This window comes from Ranitomeya imitator, chromosome 6 (assembly GCF_032444005.1).
Source record: "Ranitomeya imitator isolate aRanImi1 chromosome 6, aRanImi1.pri, whole genome shotgun sequence".
Classification (NCBI taxonomy): domain Eukaryota; kingdom Metazoa; phylum Chordata; class Amphibia; order Anura; family Dendrobatidae; genus Ranitomeya; species Ranitomeya imitator.
In genome coordinates, this window is record NC_091287.1 from 183,654,592 (window position 1) to 183,678,330 (window position 23,739).

Below are 23,739 nucleotides of genomic sequence, written 5' to 3' on the forward strand. Positions count from 1 at the left end.
AAAGCGGCGCAAAAATTACTACATGTTGCATTTCTGCAACACAACGCATGCAGAGAAAAAAAAGCATGCATTGCAAAAACGGGTCAAAACGCATGCAAAAAAACGCATGCGTTTTTAATGTTAAATATAGGGAAAAAACGCATTCTTTTTTTGCGTTTTTTACCGCAAAAACGCAAAAAAAAACTGCAAATGTGAAACCAGCCTAATCTGGTTTCATATACCGTTTTTAAATGACATGTTTTTAATGCCTTGTTATTCCATTTTTTTTGGGGGGGTCACAAATGTTACTTTCAGTCTACCTTGAAATATAAAATGCACTACATACAAAAAGCATCGTCTATCAAAACTGTCCAAAAGAAAAACGACTTTTATACCTATAGCTAAACAAAGAGAGCACAACTTTCATTTTTATATACAGCTCCGGCAAATTAAAAGCTGTGATTGGTTGCTAAAGTTTAATAAATCTGACCCATATGTGGTTTTTAGTGTTTGCACTAAAAAAACTCAAGTAAAAGCACTTGTCAAAAAAATTAACAAATTAAAAAAATGCTTCTAATAAAAAAACTATTAGTTTTTATAGCATCTCTAACAAGTGTGTTAAAATGCTAACAATAACTGTGTGTCAATCAGAGGCTTAAATGAATGCAATCTAAAACTGCAATTGCTGTATTTTTAAGGGTTAATATTTGCATTTTCAAATAACTACACAGGTTTCTGGTTATTAGTTAAAGGAAAACATCAGTTCCAGTCACAGAGATGTCAAGCAGAGACTGAAGTATCTGTCCATAAGACCATTAAAAACAGTATACTCCATAGAGATGGCCTTTATGGAAGAGTGGGTAGAAAAAAAGCCTTTACTTACACAAAATTGCAAGACTCATTTTGGGTTTGCCAAAAGACATGTGGGAGACTCCACAAATATATGGAGGAAGGTGCTGTGGGTCAGATGAGACCAAAATTTTTGGCCACCAAGGTAAACGCTATGTTAAGTGCCAAACTGACACAGCTCCTCACACCAAGAACACAATCCCCACAGTGAAGCATCATGCTGTGTGGATGTTTTTTTGGTAGCAAGGACGAGGAAAATGGTCTGAGTGGAGGGGAAGATGGATTATGCGAAATACAGGGATATCATTGAGCAATACCTGTGCCAATCTATCAGTGATTTGAGACTAGGATGGAGGTTCACCTTCGAACAAGACAATGGCCAAAGCATACTGCTAAAGCAACACTTGAGTGGTTTAAGCGGAAACGTGTAAATGTTTTGGAGTGACTTAATTAAAGCACAGGTCTTAATCCAATTGAGAATCTGTGGTCATTCTTGAAGATTGCTGTTCACAAGAGAAAACCATCTAACTTAAAGGGGCTGGAGCAGTTTTGTCCTGCTGAATGGACAACAAGTGGCAAGATGTGAAAATCTCAGAGATTTATTGAAAGTGACTTGCAGCTGTAATGTACTGACTTTAGGGTGGTGAATAGCTATGCATGCTGAAGTTTTCATTTGTTTTGTCCTATTTATTGTTTTCTTCACAATAAAAAGAAAATCAAATGTTCACAGTTGTAGGCATGTACTTCACATGAACTAATGCAAACCCTATAAAAAAGTGAAATTTCAGGTTGTGAGGTAGCAAAACACGAAAAATGAAGAGGGTGAATCATTCGCAAGCAACTCTACATCAGTCTTTTGAGCAAAAATCAGCAGATGTGAAGAGAAAAAGTAAAAATCTTTTCACTGTATTTGAAAAAAAAATTAAAATGTTACTGACCCCAAAAATTACACAATCCAAAATGGCTTGCATGAAGTGCATTTTATATTTTTAATATAGCCTAAAAACCTACAAGTAAAATCTTACCAAAAAGTGCCTTTTTTTTACTAAGATGCAGCCTAAAATGTGCATTTGAGGGCATCACTAACTATGTAAATATAAGAGATTAAAACAGATTCACTATAATAGGACATTGCGTGAATTTCAATGTGCCAAAATATTATTAGGGATTGGGTGGATATTATAATTTGCCGATTGCTTTTTGTTACACGTAATCTCTCCACTAGTTTACAGTAGAATTGTTACAATGCTGCATTCTTAAGACTAATCAATTTGTGAAGGCAAAAGGTCCTACTTTGGGTTAAGCAACTTAGAAAAGAAAGATGGATATGTATATTGTAAACATTTTTCTGTAAGATCTTATTACTGCAATACAACTAGGTTTCCAGTGATTAGCAAACATGTCAAGAATAAATGGAGGACTGTAACCCTCTTGCATAATCTGCATTTTTTATCACTAGTTTTTGTAGTGACACAAGTGCCACAGTTATCGTGGACATTTAAAAACACTCTCAACGTTGTCTTACACAGACCGTGTATCAGTATCTAAGTAATAGCATTCGCCTTTACGCATTTCTCAGTTCTGTCTAACCCTGAGTCCAAATCATTGTTTTCCTCATTTTGCTGCTGTGCATTTATCAAAGTATCATGCAAAGATGCGAACTACATGCAAAAGCATGGTAAGATGTGTTTTGTGTGATATCAATATTACAAGCGACTTATCTTTCAAATATTAGCACCTTCATAATGTCAACTCAAAGCGACTCAAAAGTGGAAGTCCTAGGGGAGTATCCTCAAAGAAACCCGCTGATTGCGTTGGTGCTTCAGCAAACACACTGGGACTACATTCAAATAAGAAAATTAGTTCTCTTTTGTAAAACAACATAACCATTAATGTTTGTTTTGCAATAATTTTCCATTACCTCTCTGCAATTAAAGAAGCAACTTTGATGAATGTATCCCGTGTATATGTTTTGAAAGTATACACATACACTTCTTCAATATCATTATGCAATGATTGCTTGAGTTTGGTTTTCTTAAATCCTGTTAAATCAGTCACCCGCTATTAGAAACCGAAGCATGACTCTTTTTCCCTGAAGACCTAACACAATTGTTAGCCCTTGATTTTTTCCATTCTTTCAGTCTCCATTATTCTCTTTGGTTGGATAATTTATCCTTGGTTTTGTGACATCTCTTGAACCCTAATTTATTACTAGAACAGGCAATTGCATTAAGCTCTTTGTAGATGGCGCAAACAAGTATTTGTTTTATGCCTCTTCAACTGCAGGCACCGAGGGAAGGTATTGTAGAGTCTGATTTGCATGAGATGTTGTAGCTTGAAGGGATCCCATTGTAGGACTCACTGCAAAACCTGCTGTAGATGATACTGTTGGACAACTAGTACCCAGCTTTGTTTGAATGTTTGTTCTACCGTAAGGATACATTTTCCTTTCCAAGTTTAAAGATCGAGTTTGTGCATTTGAGCCATCAACTTTTCCTTCAAGGAAATACGTTAACATTTCTCCTTTGCCTTTAACGCTGACTTTACCCCGGCAAACAAATTCATAACTGCATCTTTTTAAAAGACGATGAACATCTTCAGTTACCTAAGAAAAAAAATAATTTGGGTTGTAATTTAGAGTATAGATAATTATTATCACTTAATTTTCTATATTTCCTACAGTTAATACTTCTTTACTTGTGTCGCTGTAGCTATAGTTGCCATTTAAGGGAAAGTTACAGGCTATTTTATTTCTGTTATATTGCCAACAATTCTAATTAAAAAGCAACTATAAATAGACCCCGCATGGTGCAAATATAAAAAGTCAATACACACCTACTGGACTGACAATGAATCTTCATACTTCCCTGTTATGAGCTGGTGGTTTAGGAGCAACATGGGACGAGCTCTGAAGGAGGTGGTACCTGTACTGACCGCAGTCCCTAAGCTCAACACAACACTAGAAGTAGCCGTGGGATGCTCCTGTCACTCCCTAGGCACCTCGTCACAGCCTGAGAACTAACTACCCCTAAAGATTGAAACAGGAAAACTATCTTGCCTTAGAGAAAATCCCCAAAGGATAGATAGCCCCCCACAAGTAATGACTGTGAGTGGAGAGGGAAAAGACATACACAGAATGAAACCAAGATGTAGCACAGGAGGCCAGTCTAGCTAGATAGATCAGACAGGATAGAATACTGTGCGGTCAGTATAAAAACTACAAAAATCCACACAGAGTTTACAAAAATCTCCACACCTTACTAAAGGTGTGGAGGGTAAATCTGCTTCCCAGAGCTTCCACCTTAACTGAATTAATCCATACTAACAAGCTGGACAAAACATAGAATGCACAGAACGAATAAGTCCACAACATGTGGACAGAAAAGAGCAAAGCAAGGACTTAACTTTGCTGGACTGGTCAGGATATCAGGGAAATCCAAGAGAGATGTGAATCCAACCAGGAACCATAGACAAGTGGCACTGCTGAAGGGAAGAGCCAGGCATAAATAGCCGAGCAGAAAGACAATCAGTGGAAGCAGCTGCAGACTGCTAAATCCAAGGAGCAGCCATACCACTTAAAACCACCGGAGGGAGCCCAAGAGCAGAACTCACAAAAGTGCCACTTACAACCACCGGAGGGAGCCCAAGAGCGGAATTCACAACAGTACCCCCCCTTGAGGAGGGGTCACCGAACCCTCACCAGAGCCCCCAGGCCGATCAGGACGAACCAAGTGAAAAGCACGAACCAAATCGGCGGCATGGACATCGGAGGCAACAACCCAAGAATTATCCTCCTGGCCATAACCCTTCCACTTGACAAGATACTGAAGCCTCAGCCTCGAAAAACGAGAATCCAAAATTTTCTCAACCTCATATTCCAACTCTCCCTCAACCAACACCGGGGCAGGAGGATTAACCGAGGGAACAACAGGCACCACATATCTCCGCAACAAAGATCTATGGAAAACATTATGAATGGCAAAAGAGGCTGGAAGAGCCAAATGAAAAGACATCGGATTGATAATTTCAGAAATCTTATAAGGACCAATAAACCGAGGCTTAAACTTAGGGGAAGAAACCTTCATAGGAACATGATGAGAAGACAACCAAACCAAATCCCCCACACGAAGCCGGGGACCAACACACCAACGGCGGTAGGCAAAACTTTGAGCCTTTTCCTGAGACAACGTCAAATTGTCCACCACATGAGTCCAAACCTGCTGCAGCCTGTCCACCACAGAATCCACACCAGGACAATCAGAAGGCTCAACCTGCCCCGAAGAAAAACGAGGATGAAAACCAAAATTACAAAAGAAAGGTGAAACCAAAGTAGCCGAACTAGCCCTATTATTAAGGGCAAACTCGGCCAACGGCAAGAAAGCCACCCAATCATCCTGATCAGCAGACACAAAGCATCTCAAATAGGTTTCCAAGGTCTGATTAGTTCGCTCAGTTTGGCCATTAGTCTGAGGATGAAACGCCGAAGAAAAAGACAAATCAATGCCCATCCTAGCACAAAAGGCCCGCCAAAACCTAGAGACAAACTGAGAACCTCTGTCAGACACAATATTCTCCGGAATGCCATGCAAACGAACCACATGCTGAAAAAACAATGGAACCAAATCTGAGGAGAAAGGCAACTTAGGCAAAGGTACCAGATGGACCATTTTAGAGAACCAGTCACAAACAACCCAGATAACAGACATCTTCTGGGAAACAGGAAGATCCAAAATAAAATCCATGGAAATATGCGTCCAGGGCCTCTCAGGGACTGGCAAAGGCAAAAGCAACCCACTAGCGCGGGAACAGCAAGGCTTGGCCCGGGCGCAAATCCCACAGGACTGCACAAAAGCACGCACATCGCGCGACAAAGAAGGCCACCAAAAGGACCTAGCAACCAAATCTCTGGTACCAAAAATCCCAGGATGACCAGCCAACACCAAACAATGAACCTCAGAAATTACCTTACTTGTCCATCTATCAGGAACAAACAGCTTCCCCACTGGACAGCGGTCCGGCTTATCAGCCTGAAATTCCCGAAGCACCCGCCGCAAATCAGGGGAGAGGGCAGAAAGAATCACCCCTTCCTTAAGAATGCCAACCAGCTCAAGGACTCCAGGAGAATCAGGCAAAAAAACTCCTAGAGATGGCATCAGCCTTAACATTCTTAGATCCCGGAAGATACGAGACCACAAAATCAAAACGGGAGAAAAACAGGGACCATCGAGCCTGTCTAGGATTCAGCCGCTTGGCCGACTCGAGGTAAATCAGATTCTTATGATCAGTCAAGACCACAACACTAGAAGTAGCTGTAGGATGCTCCTGTCAATCCCTAGGCATCTCGTCACAGCCTGAGAACTAACTACCCCTAAAGATAGAAACAGGAAAACTATCTTGCCTCAGAGAAAATCCCCAAAGGATAGATAGCCCCCCACAAGTAATGACTGTGAGGGGAGAGGGAAAAGACATACACAGAATGAACCCAGGATGTAGCACAGGAGGCCAGTCTAGCTAGATAGATAAGACAGGATAGAATACTGTGCGGTCAGTATAAAAACTACAAAAATCCACACAGAGTTTGCAAAAATCTCCACACCTGACTATAGGTGTGGAGGGTAAATCTGCTTCCCAGAGCTTCCAGCTTAACTGAATTAATCCATACTAACAAGCTGGACAAAACATAGAATGCACAGAACGAATAAGTCCACAACATGTGGACAGAAAAGAGCAAAGCAAGGACTTAACTTTGCTGAACTGGTCAGGATATCAGGGAAATCCAAGAGAGATGTGAATCCAACCAGGAACCATAGACAAGTGGCACTGCTGAAGGGAAGAGCCAGGCATAAATAGCTGAGCAGAAAGACAATCAGTGGAAGCAGCTGCTGACTACTAAATCCAAGGAGCAGCCATACCACTTAAAACCACCGGAGGGAGCCCAAGAGCAGAACTCACAAAAGTGCCACTTACAACCACCGGAGGGAGCCCAAGAGCGGAATTCACAACACTTCCCCTTCTGGTACTAGGTATCAGGTGACTGCTGTAACCAACCAGGGCCTGTTGATCAGCTGTAGAGGTCACGCTTCACCCAAAGTAGAAGCATCAGTAACATCATAGCTTTTTTCAACTCCGATGAATCTTGACATCAGCAGCCAATCAGTGGGCATGGAAAACAGGAGATCGGCAGAGGACACAATGAAGGGTATGGAAGAACCGCTCAGTTCGAACAGTGAATATGATGTCTGTGTTTTTTTATGCATCGCACTTGTCCCAATGTGTTATAAAGTAGCAGGCAACCCTTTTAAAATGAATCTGTAACCAGGTAAATGCTGCTCTACCTAACAGTAGCAGTATGTAGAAAGACACGCTGATATCAGTTCAATGAACTTCTTCAATGTTCTCCAAAATGGTGAGCGGACTTCAAACTATGTCCTACGAGGAACAGTTAAAGGATCTGAGAATGTTTAGCTTGCAAAAAAGAAGGCTAAAAGGAGACTTAATAGCTGTCTACAAATATCTGAAGGGATGTCACAGTCAAATATAGATCTCAAGGCAGGGTATACATCACAACATAGATCAGAATAAATCAAAATATCCAACTGTATGCATTATCTACTTGTGCCTGATCTGTAACCCATATGGACAAGAATTGTGGACAATTCGGAGATATATAAGCAAGAAGAAAAAAAGAAAACAAACCGAACTCAAGCCCAAATCAAGTTAATAGATGTTTATTAAAGGGTAGAGTACACCATATAGTAGGGGGGGGGAAAGAGACCAAAAGAAAAGCACTAAAACCAGGAGACGAAAAAATGTATTCAAATGACAGCACAAAATGAGCATGGCCAAAAAATAAAGAAAAAATAAAGAAAAAAAAGAAAAAATAGTGGAATATTGCTACATGTGTGTAAAAATAAATAAATAACTATACATACAACGAATGTGTACACGCAGTATGAAAATTATATGTATATAAATCATATATGTACAAGTTGTCTCATAAATAAAAGTGCATGTGCATGAGTAATGTATACTATATTGAGAGATATTTAGGAGACCACTTTATACAATAAAGTGCATATAGTGCATGCGTGTTTTAAACATGTGCATATGCGTGGTACAAAAGAGAGATGGGCGGCCACTAGAGCAAAAAGTAACCAGATCCAGGTGAATGCGCTAAGGTATCGGTAAGTATAGGAAGAAAATACATTCAAAAATATTCCAGTAATATGGATATTAATACAATGACCAGAGCTGCAAATACCTGAATGAGTGAGAAATCGTCTCCTGGATGTGCCTATCCCCGACGCGCGTTTCGGCATCAGCCTTCGTCAGGGGGTCAGGGACAGGGACCCCCTGACGAAGGCTGACGCCGAAACGCGCATCGGGGATAGGCACATCCAGGAGACGATTTCTCACTCATTCAGGTATTTGCAGCTCTGGTCATTGTATTAATATCCATATTACTGGAATATTTTTGAATGTATTTTCTTCCTATACTTACCGATACCTTAGCGCATTCACCTGGATCTGGTTACTTTTTGCTCTAGTGGCCGCCCATCTCTCTTTTGTACCACGCATATGCACATGTTTAAAACACGCATGCACTATATGCACTTTATTGTATAAAGTGGTCTCCTAAATATCTCTCAATATAGTATACATTACTCATGCACATGCACTTTTATTTATGAGACAACTTGTACATATATGATTTATATACATATAATTTTCATACTGCGTGTACACATTCGTTGTATGTATAGTTATTTATTTATTTTTACACACATGTAGCAATATTCCACTATTTTTTCTTTTTTTTTTTTTTTTCTTTTTTTTTTCTTTATTTTTTGGCCATGCTCATTTTGTGCTGTCATTTGAATACATTTTTTCGTCTCCTGGTTTTAGTGCTTTTCTTTTGGTCTCTTTCCCCCCCCTACTATATGGTGTACTCTACCCTTTAATAAACATCTATTAACTTGATTAGGGATGTCACAGTGTAGAGGGATCATCCTTATTCTTATTTGTACATGGAAACATGAGAAGCAATGGAATGAAACTGAAAGGGAGAAGATACAGATTACACATGTGGCCAAAATTGTTGGTACCCCAGAAAAACCCACAATAGTCACAGAAATAACTTGAATCTGACAAAAGTACTAATAAATAAAAAATCTATGAAAATGAATAAATGAAAGTCAGACATTGCTTTTTAACCAAGCTTCCACAGAATTAAAAAAAACAAAAAAACTCATGAAATAGGCCTGGACAGAAATGATGGTACCCCTGAAAATAATGTGACAAAAGGGACATGTTAAATCAAGGTGTATCCACAACTAGCATCACAGGTGTCTACAATCTTGGAATCAGTGAGTAGGCCTGTATATAGGGCTACAGATACTCACTGTAGTGTAAATTTTATTTATTATTACTTTTGTCAGACCTAAATCCTATTGAGCATCTTTGGAAAGTGCTGAAACATGCCATCTGGAAAAGGCAACTTTCAAACAAGAGATAACTAGAGCAGTTTGCTCTTGGGAAGTAGGCCAAAATACCTGTCGAGAGGTGCAAAAGTCTATTTGACAGTTACAGGAATCGTTTGATTGCAGTGATTGCCTCAAAAGGTTGAGCAACAAAATATTAAGTTAAAGGGAACCTGTCACCCCGGTTTTTCAGTACCAGATAAAAATACTGTTAAATAGGGCCAGAGCTGTGCGTTACTACAGTGTATTTTGTGTACCCTGATTCCACCCCTAAGCTGCAGAAATAACTTACCAAAGTCGCCGTTTTTGCCTGTCAATCAGGCTGGTCAGGTCAGATGGGCATGGCGACATCGCTGTATCTTCCCCCAGATCTTGCATGTATTTCCATTGGTGGCGTAGTGGTTTGCGCATGTCCATCTTCTGAATCCACTGGGCAGGAGAAGAAAAAACGCGCGATCGGTGCTATTTCCCTGGTGATCTGTGGGGGCGGCCATCTTCCTGAGGCCGCGCATGCGCATATGGAGTCCGCTGCTGCCCGGGGCTTCAGGAAAATGGCCGCAGGATGCCGCGCGTGCGCAGATGGAGATCGCGGCGGCCATTTTCCTGAAGTTGAGATGCGAACTCGGCAGCTCAGGCCCTATTTAACAGTATTTTTATCTCGTACTGAAAAACCGGGGTGACAGGTTCCCTTTAAGGGTACCATCATTTCTGTCCAGGCCTATTTTCTGAGTTTTATTTTTTTTTACATTCCATGGAAGCATGGTTGAAAAGCAATGTCTGACTTTCATTTGTTCATTTTCATAGATCTTTTATTTATTATTACTGTATTTTTTAGACTATAAGATGCACCAGACCATAAGATGCACCCCAAATTTTCAGAAGGAAAATAGGGAAAAAAATATGTGTCAAATGGGGGTCCGTCTTACAGTCTGAATTCAGCTTTCCGAGGAGGGGTTTTGGCACAGGTGGAGAAGTGGTCACAGGGGTTGTTTGATGGTCCAGGCTGCCGAGATCTGAATCTGAGCATGCGCCGCCCCCCGGCAGCCATTTTCCCAGAGGCCAGCACATTGCAGGAATGGATATGCCCAGGCATTAATGAAATGCCGGCTGAGCCCCATCACCCCACAGACCACTGCCACCCCCGTCCCACAGAGCACCGCCACCACAGCCCAACAGGCCACCGCTGGTCCCATTCCACAGAGGATCACCACCGCCACCGCCGCAAAAGAGAGCCACACCAGCCTCGGAAGGGAGACTGCAGCGTCGGACCAGGACCAATGCCACGGTATTTGTAAGTTTATTCCGACTATAAGATGCACCTCCATTTCCCAAAAAAAATTTTGTGAAAAAAGTGCATCTTATAGTCTGAATAATATGGTACTTTTGTCAGATTCAAGTGACCATTGTGTTTTTTCTGTCATTAAATTAGGGGTACCAACAATTTTGTAGTAGATATTAGAAAAAACTTTTTGACAGCAAGGGTGATTAATGAGTTGAACAGCCTGCCAGGAGAGGTGGTGAGTGCTCCTTCAATGGAAGTCTTCTAATAGAGGCTGGACAAACATCTGTCTGAGATGGTTAAGGCTGGGTTCACACTGCATCTGTGGTGTCCGTTAGACAGACTACGTTACACCGCAGCATAACACGGTGTGACGCAGTCCGTTAACGCCGCCATTATGTCCTATGTCGGATGCATCGCTAGCACATGCCCACAATGGGCGTGCGCTAGCGATGTGCCATCATTGAGTGACGGACCCTAGGACGCGAGCTGCAGCATTTCCGGGTCCGTCACCGCTAGCGCAGATAGAGCATCTACTAGCTCTATCTGCGCTAGCGTGATGACACATCGGCACTTGCTTTAACAGCAGCCCATTAATGTAAGTATTGAACGGGCTGCTGTTAACGCAATGTGAACTCGGCCTTAGTGAATCATGCACAGAGCAGGGGGTTGGACACGATGACCCTGGAGGTCCCTTACAACTCTAACATTCTACGATTCTACTGGAATTAGGGTATCTGGCACTGCTTCATGCTGCCCACAGAGTCGCATGAACTTTGTGCCACATTTCTTTTACAAACAACAAATATTAAAAAGCAACAAAAATAAATACAAATAAAGTTTACCTGGATTTTCCCTTGAACACCTGTACTGTCCATTCTGCTAGCAACATTTACTGTATTACCCCAAATATCATATTGAGGTCGTCGGGCACCAATGACCCCTGCAACTACAGGGCCAACATTTATACCTGAAAAATAAGTTTTTTAACACAATGTTACATGGCATAAATGTAAAATATTTTATATGCATTGATAAAATGTGGGAAATTTAACTGTGATTGCTCAAGTTTAGCTTATAATTTTAACCCTTATTGCCTAACACAAAGCATAACAAATAACACATGTGCTATTTTCTTTACTGGTACTTGATCCACAGCAACAGTCACCACTCTGATCAGCAGCCTTACTCATAGGAATAAGGAGAGGTGGGAAAAAAAAACACTCATGTTTCTGGAATCAAACAGAATCTTTAGAACTGAATGGGTACAGCACTGACCACAAGGCATCGGACCTGTAGTGTAATGCAGATGAGAAATACATCATCTTTGCGCAGCAAGCCACAAGACATCACTGTCATTTATGTCACATTTATGTCAATCTTGGACTAAGAATTTAATGGGCATGTGAATGCACAGTTTCATAAGTCAAAAAAACACAGGACAACAAGTCCACCCTATAATCCTAAGAAGTTGATCTGGAGGAAAGCAAATACCCAAGGAGCAGATTATAATTGCACCACATTAAACAGCCCACTCACAACCCCAAATATAGTAGTCAGAATAAATATCTGCACCCGGTCTCTAGAAATTTTGCACCCATAACCTGTAAAATTATATTAAATTTCTTCTTGAACTTGTTCAATTTAGCAACCATCGCAACATCATGTGGTAGAGAGTTCAATTATCTCACTGCTCCTCCAGTAAATGTTTTCCATCTGTAATGAGTATTAACAGTTTTTCCTTTAGGTATAGCGTGTGCACATTTGTCATAGTTACAGGCCTAGGTGTAAAACATTATTACAAAATATCTAGAGATGGTCGACTACTAATAAACTTCAAGTAGAATTTTATTAAATTCACAGCTATTATATCACATGGGCTAGAACAGGCTATCGGGTTGGACTATCATAGCCCCTATAAAATATGAGGTATGCAAAGCAATGGCCATTCTACAGTTTTGCAGCCTAGTGAAAGGAGATCATAAAGCACAGGACATCAATAGGATAGGAATATAAAGGCCACAAAATCACAGTTCTTTTCCAACAGCTGAACCATACTAAACAGCAAGGCATCCATCACATCAGCCGCACAGTTCACACAGGGCAACGTATCCTGTAATTTCTCTTCCTCTGCCATCCAGGCAGACTCTAGTATCTCTGTCATTTCTCTCTCTTTACTCTCGGTGTTCACGGCCGTACCTCTAGCCAGACTCTGTCCTGTCTTTCCTTTCCTTTAACATCCGGGCAGCATCTTGGGACAGTTCGTGTCCCATCTGTACCTTCAGCATCACCAGCTCCCTGTCAGCCCCTCGTCCGGTTCCAATTGGGAAAGGTGCTGGGAACGCCATCTCAGCTGATCCCTCCCCTGTCGTAGACCCTGGATCCTCCTTGGGGATGGTCCTGTTGAGCTGGTGCCCGACTGCACTATTCTCCAGCCTGGAGTCCTTTACAGCTTTATCCCCACGACCAGTAACTGTCTTACTGTATGCATTCTGCACTTGGGCAGACTGCCCGGGTATCTGATTCTAAACAGGAAGTGCCTTTCCTATATCTCCCTGCTCTGTGCTGCTCAACTCTGTGCTCCTCCCATCTACTTAATTCCTTGCTGCCTGTGCCTAAGCTAACACAATTTTCTATCCCTAATCCTAAACATATGCACAGTACAAGGCGGATACAAGATATCACAGAACATAAACATCACACTACACATTAATAACAATGAGGTGCCACAGGTAATTGTGTGAACAGTGTCCAGGGGTGAGGGGGCACGTGAGGTTCTCTGCCACCTCCTTACACTACCACGCCACTACACTTTAAAAATTCCAATATTACACTCATACACACCATGCGATTACTAAGGCCTGCTGCAGGCGCTGTCTTTTATAGTGTGTGCATACTTAGCTTTTCTTGTCACATCCTTTTTTGGTATTTTTATTTTTTAATCATTAAACCTTTCTCCCCGAAGCCTGTTTTCACTTTTCTGAACAGGCCAATTTTTACAATTCTGACTACTGTCACTTTATGAGGTCATAACTCTAGAACACTTCATTGGATCACACTGATTCTGAGAATGTTTTCTTGAGACATATTGCACTTCATGACATTCATAACATTTATTTGATATGACTTGTGTTTATTGATAAAAATACAGAAATTTGGCTAAAATTTTGAAAATGTTGCAATTTTTAAGCCCTTAAATCAGAGAGTCACTTTGCACAAAATAATTAATAAATAACATTTCCCACATGTCTACTTTATATCAGCACAATTTTTGAAACATATACTTTTTTTTGTTAGGACGTTATAAGGGTTAAAAGTTGACCAGCAATTTCCATTTTCACAACAAAATTTGCAAAACTACATTTTTTAGGGACCACCTCACATTTGAAGTGATTTTGAGGGGCCTATATGACAGAAAATACCCAAAAAGTACACCATTCTAAAGACTGCACCACTCAAGGTACTCAAAACCACATTCAAGAAGTTTATTAACCCATCAGGTGCTTCACAGGAATTTTTAGAATTTGGAAGGAAAACATAAACATTTAGTTTTCTTTCACAAATATTTTCCTTTACACCTAATTTGTTTTACTTTCGCAAGGGTAACAGTAGAAAATGGACTATGCAATTTGCTGTGCAATTTCTCCTGAGCATGCCAATACCCCATATATGGGTGATATCTGCTGTTCTGGCACACGGCCGGGCTCGGAAGGGAAGGGGCGCCATGTGACTTTTTGAATGTAAAATTTGCTGGAATAATTAGAGGATGCCATGTCATGTTTGGAGAGCCCCTGATGTGCCTGAACAGTGGAATACCCAACAAGTTACAGCATTTTGGAAACTAGACCCCTTAGGAAACTTATCTAGATGTGTATTGAACACCTTGAATCCCCAGGTGATTCACAGAAGTTTATAAAGTTAACCCGTGAAGGTAAAAAAAATCACATTTTTCCCAGATAAATCTATTTTTAGGTCCAAATATTGCATTTTCAAAAAGGTAACAGGAGAAATTACTGCATATAATTTGTTGTGCAATTTCTACTGAGTGCGCAGATACCCAACAAGTGTAGGAAAACAACTGTTCGCGCACACGGCAGGGCTTGGAAGGGAAGGAATGCCATTGGACTTTTCGAATGTAAAATTTGCTGGAAAAATTAGCGGATGCCATGTTGCGGTTGGAGAGTCTCTGATGTGCCTAAACAATGGAAACTTCTCACAAGTGACACCACTTTGGAAACTAGACACCTTAGGGAACTTATCTGGATGTGTATTGAACACCTTGAATTCCCAGATGCTTCACAGAAGTTTATAATGTTAAGCCGTGATAATAAAAAAAAAAATCACATTTTTCCCAGATAAATCTTTTTTAGCTCCAAATTTTACATTTTCTTAAGGGTAACAGGATAAATTCCTACATAGAATTTGTTGTGCAATTTCTCCTGAGTGCACAGATACCCAATATGTGGAGGAAAACAATTGTTTAGGTACACGGCAGGGCTTGGAAGGGAAGGAGCGCCATTGGAGTTTTTGAATGCAAAATTTGATGGAATAATTAGCGGATGCCATGTCACGTTTAGAGAGCCCCTGATGTGCCTAAACAGTAGAAACCCCCCACAAGTGACAACATTTTGGAAACTAGACCCCTTAGGGCACTTAACTAGATCTGTATTGCGCATCTTGAACCCTAAGGTGATTCACAAAAGTTTATAACATCAAGCCGTGAAAATAAAAAAATTACAAATTTCCAGCAGAAATCTTTTTTAGCTCCAAATTTTTTATTGTCACAAAGGTAACAGGAAAAATGGACCCCAAAATTTGTGGTGTAATTTGTCCTCAGTTCACCGATAGCCCACATGTCATCAAAAATGACTTTTGAAGCACAGTGCAAAGCTCAGAAGGGAAGAAACTCCATATTACAGCTCAGATTTGGCTGCACTTGTTTGAGGGTGCCATGTTACATTGTCAGAGCCCATGACATGCTAACACAGCAGAAGCCCCCATATGTGACCCTATTTTACAAACTAAACCTCTTAATGAATTCATCTAGGGGTGCAGTGATTATAATGAAACTGCAGGTGTGTCACAGAATTTTATGCCATTGATCAGTGAAGATAAAATAATTAACATTTTTACCACCAAGATTGTGTGTTTGCCACAAGTTTTACATTTTCATACCAGGAAATGGGTAAAAATGGCACAAAAATTGGTCCCACAATTTCTACAGAACGTGGCAATATCCATACGTGGCTATGCAGTACTACTTAGCCACATGGAGAGACTATGGAGCTGCGGAACACTATTTACCTCTTGGAATATAGATTTTCCTAGAATAGTTTGCGGATTCCATATAAAGATCCTCTAAGTGCCAGAAAAGCAGAATCCCTCCTCAAGTGACCCCATTTTGAAAATTATAGCCCTTTAGGAATTTTTCTACAGATGTAGTGATGATTTTGACTCCTTGGGCGTTTTTCAGAAACAAGCTGCAGTGGATGTTGCTGAATTAAAATTACAAACTGCCGTTATAGTGACAAGTACATTATGCCCAGCTCATGCTTCTGGAGACACGCACTTTTAAATTAGGTGGGCTCTCATCACTACAGAAATTACAAACATGTGGGCGCTTAACTGGGGCTCAAAAAGGAGGGGGGCATTTGGATTTCAGAGCAGAGAATATTCTGAATTTCTTTTGTGGGTCGATGAGCCATTTAGCTTTTCCAGAACCTTTGTGCTAACAGTAATGTGGAAGCCCATATATATCCATTAAAGGGAACCTGTCACCCCCCAGGCATTTTTTACTAAAAGAGCCACCTTGTGCAGCACTAATGCTGCATTCTGTCAAGGTGGCTCTTTTAGTTGGGCTCCCTGTCAACTCTGAACTATTCGTTTTTAGAATTTGCCTTTCCTACCTGTAGTTTGTCAGGGGGGCATGTCTTTTTCCCCCTTACACAAACGCCTGCCAGCCATCACTCAGGGCCTCCATGCACCGGGTGCCGCCTCCACTTCCTTCATTAACGTCCCCGGCGCCTGCGCTGTAAGTTCCCATCATGTGATGGGAGTCGAAGGGCAGCACAAACTGCGCATGCCCGAAAAAAAAACTTACAGCGCAGGCGCCGGGGACGTTAATGAAGGAAGTGGAGGCATCACCCAGTGCACTGAGGCCCTGAGTGATGGCTGGGAGGCGTTTGTGTCAGGGGGTAAAAGACATGCCCTCTGACAAACTACAGGTATGAGGGGCAAATTATAAAAACAAATAGTTCAGGGTTGGCAGGGACCCCAACTAAAAGAGTCACCTTGACAGAATGCAGCATTAGTGCTGCACAAGGTGGCTCTTTTAGTTAAAACCGCCTGGGGGGGGGGTGACAGGTTCCCTTTAACAAATGACGGACCAGAGTAGGAACTTGCTTTTTTTGTGGACTGAGTTGAAGCTTTTATTGAGAACATTTTACATAGCATTTATGATCACATTTATCCGGCGCTCTATGCTGAGAACGTACATCGGGGTTTCCATCTAAATCTCCAAGTGATGTAACAGATGAAACCCAGATGGATTCATTCACTATAATGAGGCAGCAGCATTACTCTGGACTCCATTTGTCCTCCATCTGTTCAGAGGTGTCATTTTCAGAAGTGCAGAAAACTGTAGCCGACAGCACTTTTATGCAATCCTAAAAAGACTGACACCACCGGATCACAGGTCCCATGGAGCCCACAGTGTCTCCATCTGCCTCATTATAAGTAATCTTATGCCAGAGCTCCCATCTGAATCATGTATTTCAGAGATTTACACAGAAACCCTGGTGTGAGGGCTCAGCGCAGAGCGCAGGATAAATGTGTGCCAAGACTTACTGCGATCTTTGGGAGGCAGAATGAAAAAATCAACAGCATTTGAAGAATTGTTTTTATGGTTTTTTTTACGCCGTTACTCGTGTGGTATAAGTGATTAAGCGACTTTATTCTTCGGGTCAGTGCGATTACAGCTATACCAGCTTTATATTGGTTTTTGTGTTGGTTGCTGCTTTATGTTTTACACACTAAAAGATGCTTTTTATTGCAAAAATAGTTTTTGCATCATCATATTTTGAGAGCTATAATTTTTGCATATTTTGTCCGACTTATTCTTTGCGGGATGAGCTGATGTTTTTATTGGTACCATTTTCGGGCGCATGACATTTTTGGTCGCTTACTATTCCAATTTTTGGGAGATAGAAAAAATAAAAACTAGCAGTTCAGGAATTGCTTTTTGGGGTTTCTTTTTATACCGTTCTGCCTGTGGTAAAAATGATAAGTCAGCTTTATTCTTCGGGTCAGTACGATTACAGCGATTCCCAATTTATATAGTTTTTTATGTTTTGATGCTTTTACACAATAATAACTACTTTATAGAAAAATAATTATTTTTGCATCACTTTTTTCTGAGAACTATAACTCGATGTCACCCCCGGAAACACTAACATCCGCAAAGACCCATTCACTTGAATAGGCAAATAACTTTCCATTCCTCCCGAGTCTCTCCATATGGGTAAGTAGCACTAAACAGCGACGTATGGGGTATTGCCATGTTCAGTAGAAATTGTGGGACATATTTTGCTGTCATTTTTACCCACTTCTTGTGTGAAAATGTAAAATTTTTGGCTAAAACTAAATTTTGGTGGTAAAAATGTATTTTGTCTTCACTGCCCAATGGAATAAAATTCTGTGACACACCCATGGTGTCAATATGATCACTGCACCCCTAGATGAATTCATTGAGAAGTGTAGTTCATAAAATAGTGTCCCTTATGGGGGGTTCTGCTGTTCTGGCACTTCATGGGCTCTCCCAGTGGTTCATGGCACCTGCAAATCATAACAGTAAAATCTGGCGCTCCTTGCCTTTACACTGTGCCTGGAAAATATTTCCCGATTACATGTAGGGTATTGGCACATTCAGGAAAAAATGGACCTCAGTTTGTTGTAAAAAATATCCTATTAGAGCTTAGAAAACACATTTTAGTGGTAAAAATGTAATTTATTCTTCACCGCTCAGTGGTATAAAATTCTGTGAGACACATTTGGTGTTAATATGATCATTGCACCCCTAGATGAATTCATTGGGGAGTGTAGTTTGTAAAATGAGATCACATATAGGGGATTTGTGTTGTTCTGGCACCTCTGGGGCTCTGCCAATGTGGCATAGCACCCTCAAACTATTCAAGCAAATTCTGAACTCCAATATGGCGCCTCTGCCCATCTGAGCTTTCCACTGTGCCTCAAAAGTAGTATTCCCCTACATATGGGGTATTGGCGTACTCAACAAAAATTGCAAAAGATCTTTTGGGGTACAATTTTTCCTGTTACCCTTGGTAAAATAAAAAAATGGGGGCAAAAAGATTATTTTTGTGGAAAAAATATGATTCTTTATTTTCACGGCTCTATATTATAAACTTCTGTGAAACATTTGGGGGTTCAAAGAGCTCACCACACATCTAGATAAGTTCATTTGGGGTCTAGATTCCAAAATGGTGTCACTTGTGGGGGTTTCCACTGTTTAGGCACATCAGGGGCTCTCCAAACGCGACATGGCATCCGATCTCAATTCCAGCCAATTTTGCATTGAAAAAGTCAAATGGCGCTCCTTCTCTTCCAAGCTCCGCCATGCGCCCAAACAGTGGTTTAGCCCCACATATGGGGTATCAGCGTACTCAGGACAAACTGCACAACAACTTTTGAAGCCTAATTTCTTCTGTTACCCTTGGTAAAATAAATCTGAAGACATTTTTTTGTTAAAAAAAAGTTAAATGTTCATATTTTTTTAAAATATTTCAAAAATTCCTGTGAAGCACCTGAAGGGTTAATAAACTTCTTGAACTTGGTTTTGAGCACCTTGAGGGGTGCAGTTTTTAGGATGGTGTCACTTTGGGGTATTTTCTATCATATAGACCCCTCAAAGTGACTTCAAATGTGATGTGGTCCCTAATAAAAATGGTGTTGTAAAAGTGAGAAAACGCTGTTTGACTTTTAACCCTTTTAACAGGTCAATAATGTGAAAACCACCCTCGGTTTAAAGGGGTTAATGTACTAAAGCAATTACATCATAGACAAAACAAATATGATTTACAAAACACATATTCACTAAAATATATTTTCTACTTGAGTTATTAATAAAAAAATATATAGAAATGAATTAGATTTTATCTATGTTTCAATTAAGATCCCTTTAAGCCTCATTCAGATTCCTGTGATTTTTCATGTATGAAAAAACACAGAGACTGTTAATCCTTTTTTAATCAGTGTTTGGTTAGTGTAAGTTTTTACCATCAGAGATTCATCAGTGATTTTCATGTATGAAAAATTATATGAATTCATTAGAAAGCTTCTCCTATAGATTGCAATGGTAAGTGGCTGTAGCGGTAACACGTTGGCTGCATCATCTCCCTGCTGCAGCCAATCATTAGCTGCAGTTGTAATCATCATGTGTAGTGGCTGTAGCGGTAACACGTTGGCTGCATCATCTCCCTGCTGCAGCCAATCATTAGCTGCAGTGGTAATCATCATGCTACCACTACAGCCATTGATTGGTTGCAGCAGTGAGATGATGACTGAGCAGGAAGAGAAGGAGAAAAGACTATCGGGAAACCCAGCCTGCAGGACAGAAGAGTGGCGGGTGGGGGTCCATAGGTATGTGCCATTTTTTATTTTAATAACATTCTGGAGTCATATATAAATTAAATAAAGTTTCATAGCAACGGTATAGTAATCATAAATCATAAAATCATATATAAACATAATTTTGAAGTTTAATAAATTGTGTAGGAAAACACTCCCTTACATTTAGAAGTATATTTATATGCTTTTTGCTGTTTCCATACTAATCAGCAGAAGTGAAAATACAAGCTATAACTCAGTAATACTAGTACAATTTCAAAACAAAGGCCAGTATTTCTGAATAAACTACAAAATATGTTGTAAAGAAAAAAATACATGTTGGTGCAATATTTTAAGAATGAATTTAATGAACTATAGTCTTACCCACTCTCAGAACAAACTCATTGTAAGACTGATAGTTGATCTCATCAAGGACATCAAACATCTCAATAGAAAAATCTGCAAGTGTGCTTAGATGAGCATAAATCGATTTCTTTGCCTGTAAGGAGAAAAAACAAAATTTGGAGTACATAATACACCTAAAACTAAGCAGTTCCAAACATTTAAGTATGATTGTGAAGACGACATCTTTAACTGATTCCTGTGTTTCACAGGTGTGTCAGAGTCTGCAGACAGTCGCACTGCATCCAGCTGCAGAAGATCTCAGCAGTTGGCTATGCAGACTCCTTCCTAGTCTTTCTGACTTTAGGAACCAGTGGCAACCTACCCCGGCTTTAGTTGACACACCTGGAAAAGGGGTGTTTATAACTCCCAGTTTGCTGCTGGGAGTTTCCGGTGATTTTTCCATTTCCATTTCCCTGTCCCTGTTGAGGCTTTGAACTATAGCAGTCGGCTATCTCCTCTTTGGTGTATGGAGGACTTCTGTGTTTCTCTCTGAGTGTACTCAAGCTATGTGTTCCCCTTGTTTGTGTATCCCTTCTGTCTTTAGTGGTAGTGGGGATTGACTAGTGCACATCAGTCCTTCCCTATGCAAGGCTTATTGCCAGTGTCAGGCAGGGGTTAAGTATCCTGCTCGGTGATAGGTGCGGAACCTACAAGTGCTTCTTACAAAATTAGGATATCATCAAAAAGTGAATTCATTTCAGTTCTTCACTACAAAAAGTGAAACTCATCTATTATATAGAATTCATTACAAACAGAGTGATCTATTTCAGGTGTTTATCTATTTTTATGTTGATGATTATGGCTTAAAGCCAATGAAAACCCAAAAGTCATCTCAGTAAATTAGAATACTTTATAACACCAGCTTGAAAAATGATTTAAAAAAACAAAATGTTGGCCTACTGAAATGTATGTTCAGTAAATGCATTCAATACTTGGTCGGGACTCCTTTTGCATCAAATACTGCATCAATGCGGTGTGGCATGGAGGCAATCAGCATGCGGCACTGATGAGGTGCTATGGAAGCCCAGGTTGCTTCAGGTCGTCTGCATTGTTGGGTCTGGTGTCTCTCATCTTCCTCTTGAGAATACCCCATAGATTTTCTATGGGTTAATATGAGGCAAGTTTGCTGGCCAATCAAGCACAGTGATACTGCTGTTTTTAAACCAGGTATTGGTACTTTTGCCAGTGTGGGCAAATGCCAAGTCCTGCTGGAGAATTAAATTTCCATCTCCAAAATGCTTGGCGGCAGATGGAAGCATGAATAGCTCTAAAATCTCCTGGTTGACGGCTGCGCTGACTTTGGTCTTGACAAAACACAGTAGACCTACATCAGCAGATGACATGGCTCCCCAAACCATCACTGATTGTGGAAACTTCACACTAGACCTCAAGCAGCTTGGGTTGTGTGCCTCTCCACTCTTCCTCCAGATTCTGGGGCCTTGATTTCCAAATGAAAAGGAAAATTTTGTTTCATCTGAAAATAACACCTTGGCCCACTGTCCAGTTCTTCTTCTCCTTGGCCCAGGTAAGACTCTTCTGACATTGTCTATTGGTCATGAGTGGCTTGACACAAGGAATGCGACACTTGTAGCTGATGTCCTGGATACGTCTGTGTGTGGTGGCTCTTGAAGCAATGACTCCAGCAGCAGTCCACTTCTTGTGAATCTCCCTAAAATTTTTGAATGGACTTTTTTTAACAATCATTTCAAGGCTGAGGTTATCCAGATTGCTTGTGCACCTTTTTCTACCACACTTTTTCCTTCCACTCAACTTTCCATTAATATGCTTGGGTACAGCACTCTGTGACCAGCCAGCTTCTTTAGCAATGACTTTTGTGGCGTACCCTCCTTATGGAGTATGTCAATGACTGCCTTCTGGACATTTGTCAAGATACCAGTCTTCCAACAGATTGTGGAGCCTACTGAAACAGACAAAGGGACTAGTGTTCGGGTTCGGTTCGTCGAACAGGAAGGTGTTCGCCGAACTGTTCGTCGAACATTCGACAAACACCGTCGAACGCCATTGAAAACCAAAGGCAGGCAAACAAAACACATACAAACACATGGAAAACACATAGAAAACACCTTAAAAGGTGTCCAAAAGCTGACAAACAGCTCAGAAGACACAACAAACACATGGAAAAGTCACAACTACATATAGTCATGCTAAAAGAAAAGAGGTGGAGGAGTAAAAGGAGGAGGAGACACAGATATAGGCATGTCATGCCCTTCTAAAATCAAGAAAGGCTGGAGTAAAAATCTAAAATCACTCTACCAACACCCAGACGTATTGACAAAAAAAATAAGAAAATAAATATCTTTAGGTAGAATGGCGGCGGGTCCATTCAGAACACTTTCCTTAGAAGACGTAGTGGTACCCCCGTTGGGAGTTGTGCCAAAAAATGAACCCAATACATTCAGACTAATCCACCATTTGTCATATCCAAGGGGCAGGTCAGTAAACGACAACATTGACGCGGAACCAAGTACAGTACTATGTACTGTACCTCCTTTGACGAAGCAATCAGGCGGGTCAGGAAGTTGGTAAGGGGCACCCTAATGGCAAAAAAACAGACATTAAGGGGGTGTTCTGGTTACTACCTGTGCCTCCGGATAGTGTCCTCCCATTGGGCTGCTTCTGTGAAGGAGCATACTACATAGATCGCTGTTTGCCCATGGGGTGCTCCATATCCTGCTCACTATTTGAGGCGTTAAGTTGCTTCCTCGAATGTGTCGTCATGGACGTTTGTAAGGCGGCACATATTATCCATTACCTTGACAAATTCTTATGCCTGGGCCCAAAAGATTTGCCACAGTGTGAAAATACTCAGTAGTCGACCTGTGAGAAGGAGAGAGCTGGAGGGAGAGTGGACACCCCAGAGCCGAGGGGTTAGATTGAGAAAGGAAGAAGGTGGTGTAGCTTGCTTCATGGGTGGGGTACTCTGCTGAGTAGCACCAAATTCTACTAGGCCCAAAAGGATTTCCTGGGCTAGATGCCGTTAAAAAATAGTACTTAGGTAAATAGGCGGTGTAGCTTGCTTCATGGGTGGGGTACGCTGCTGAGTAGCACTAAATTCTACTAAGCCCAAAAGGATTTCCTGGGCCAGATGCTGTTAAAAATAGTACT

At 40.8% G+C, this 23,739-nt stretch overlaps 1 protein-coding gene across 1 annotated transcript in view; it reads right to left on the reverse strand.

The window, feature by feature from the left end:
- Window positions 1-268: 268 nt before the first annotated feature.
- The window catches only part of ADCY1 (adenylate cyclase 1), a 614,659-nt gene continuing 591,188 nt past the window's right edge, over window positions 269-23,739 (reverse strand). The window contains exons 18-20 of the mRNA XM_069730375.1: window positions 20,593-20,707; window positions 11,433-11,557; window positions 269-3,433 (exon numbers count right to left, since the gene is read on the reverse strand). Of these exons, the coding sequence (XP_069586476.1) occupies window positions 3,095-3,433; window positions 11,433-11,557; window positions 20,593-20,707 (579 nt within the window). The 3' untranslated portion in view covers window positions 269-3,094. The remainder of the gene's footprint in view (window positions 3,434-11,432; window positions 11,558-20,592; window positions 20,708-23,739) is intronic.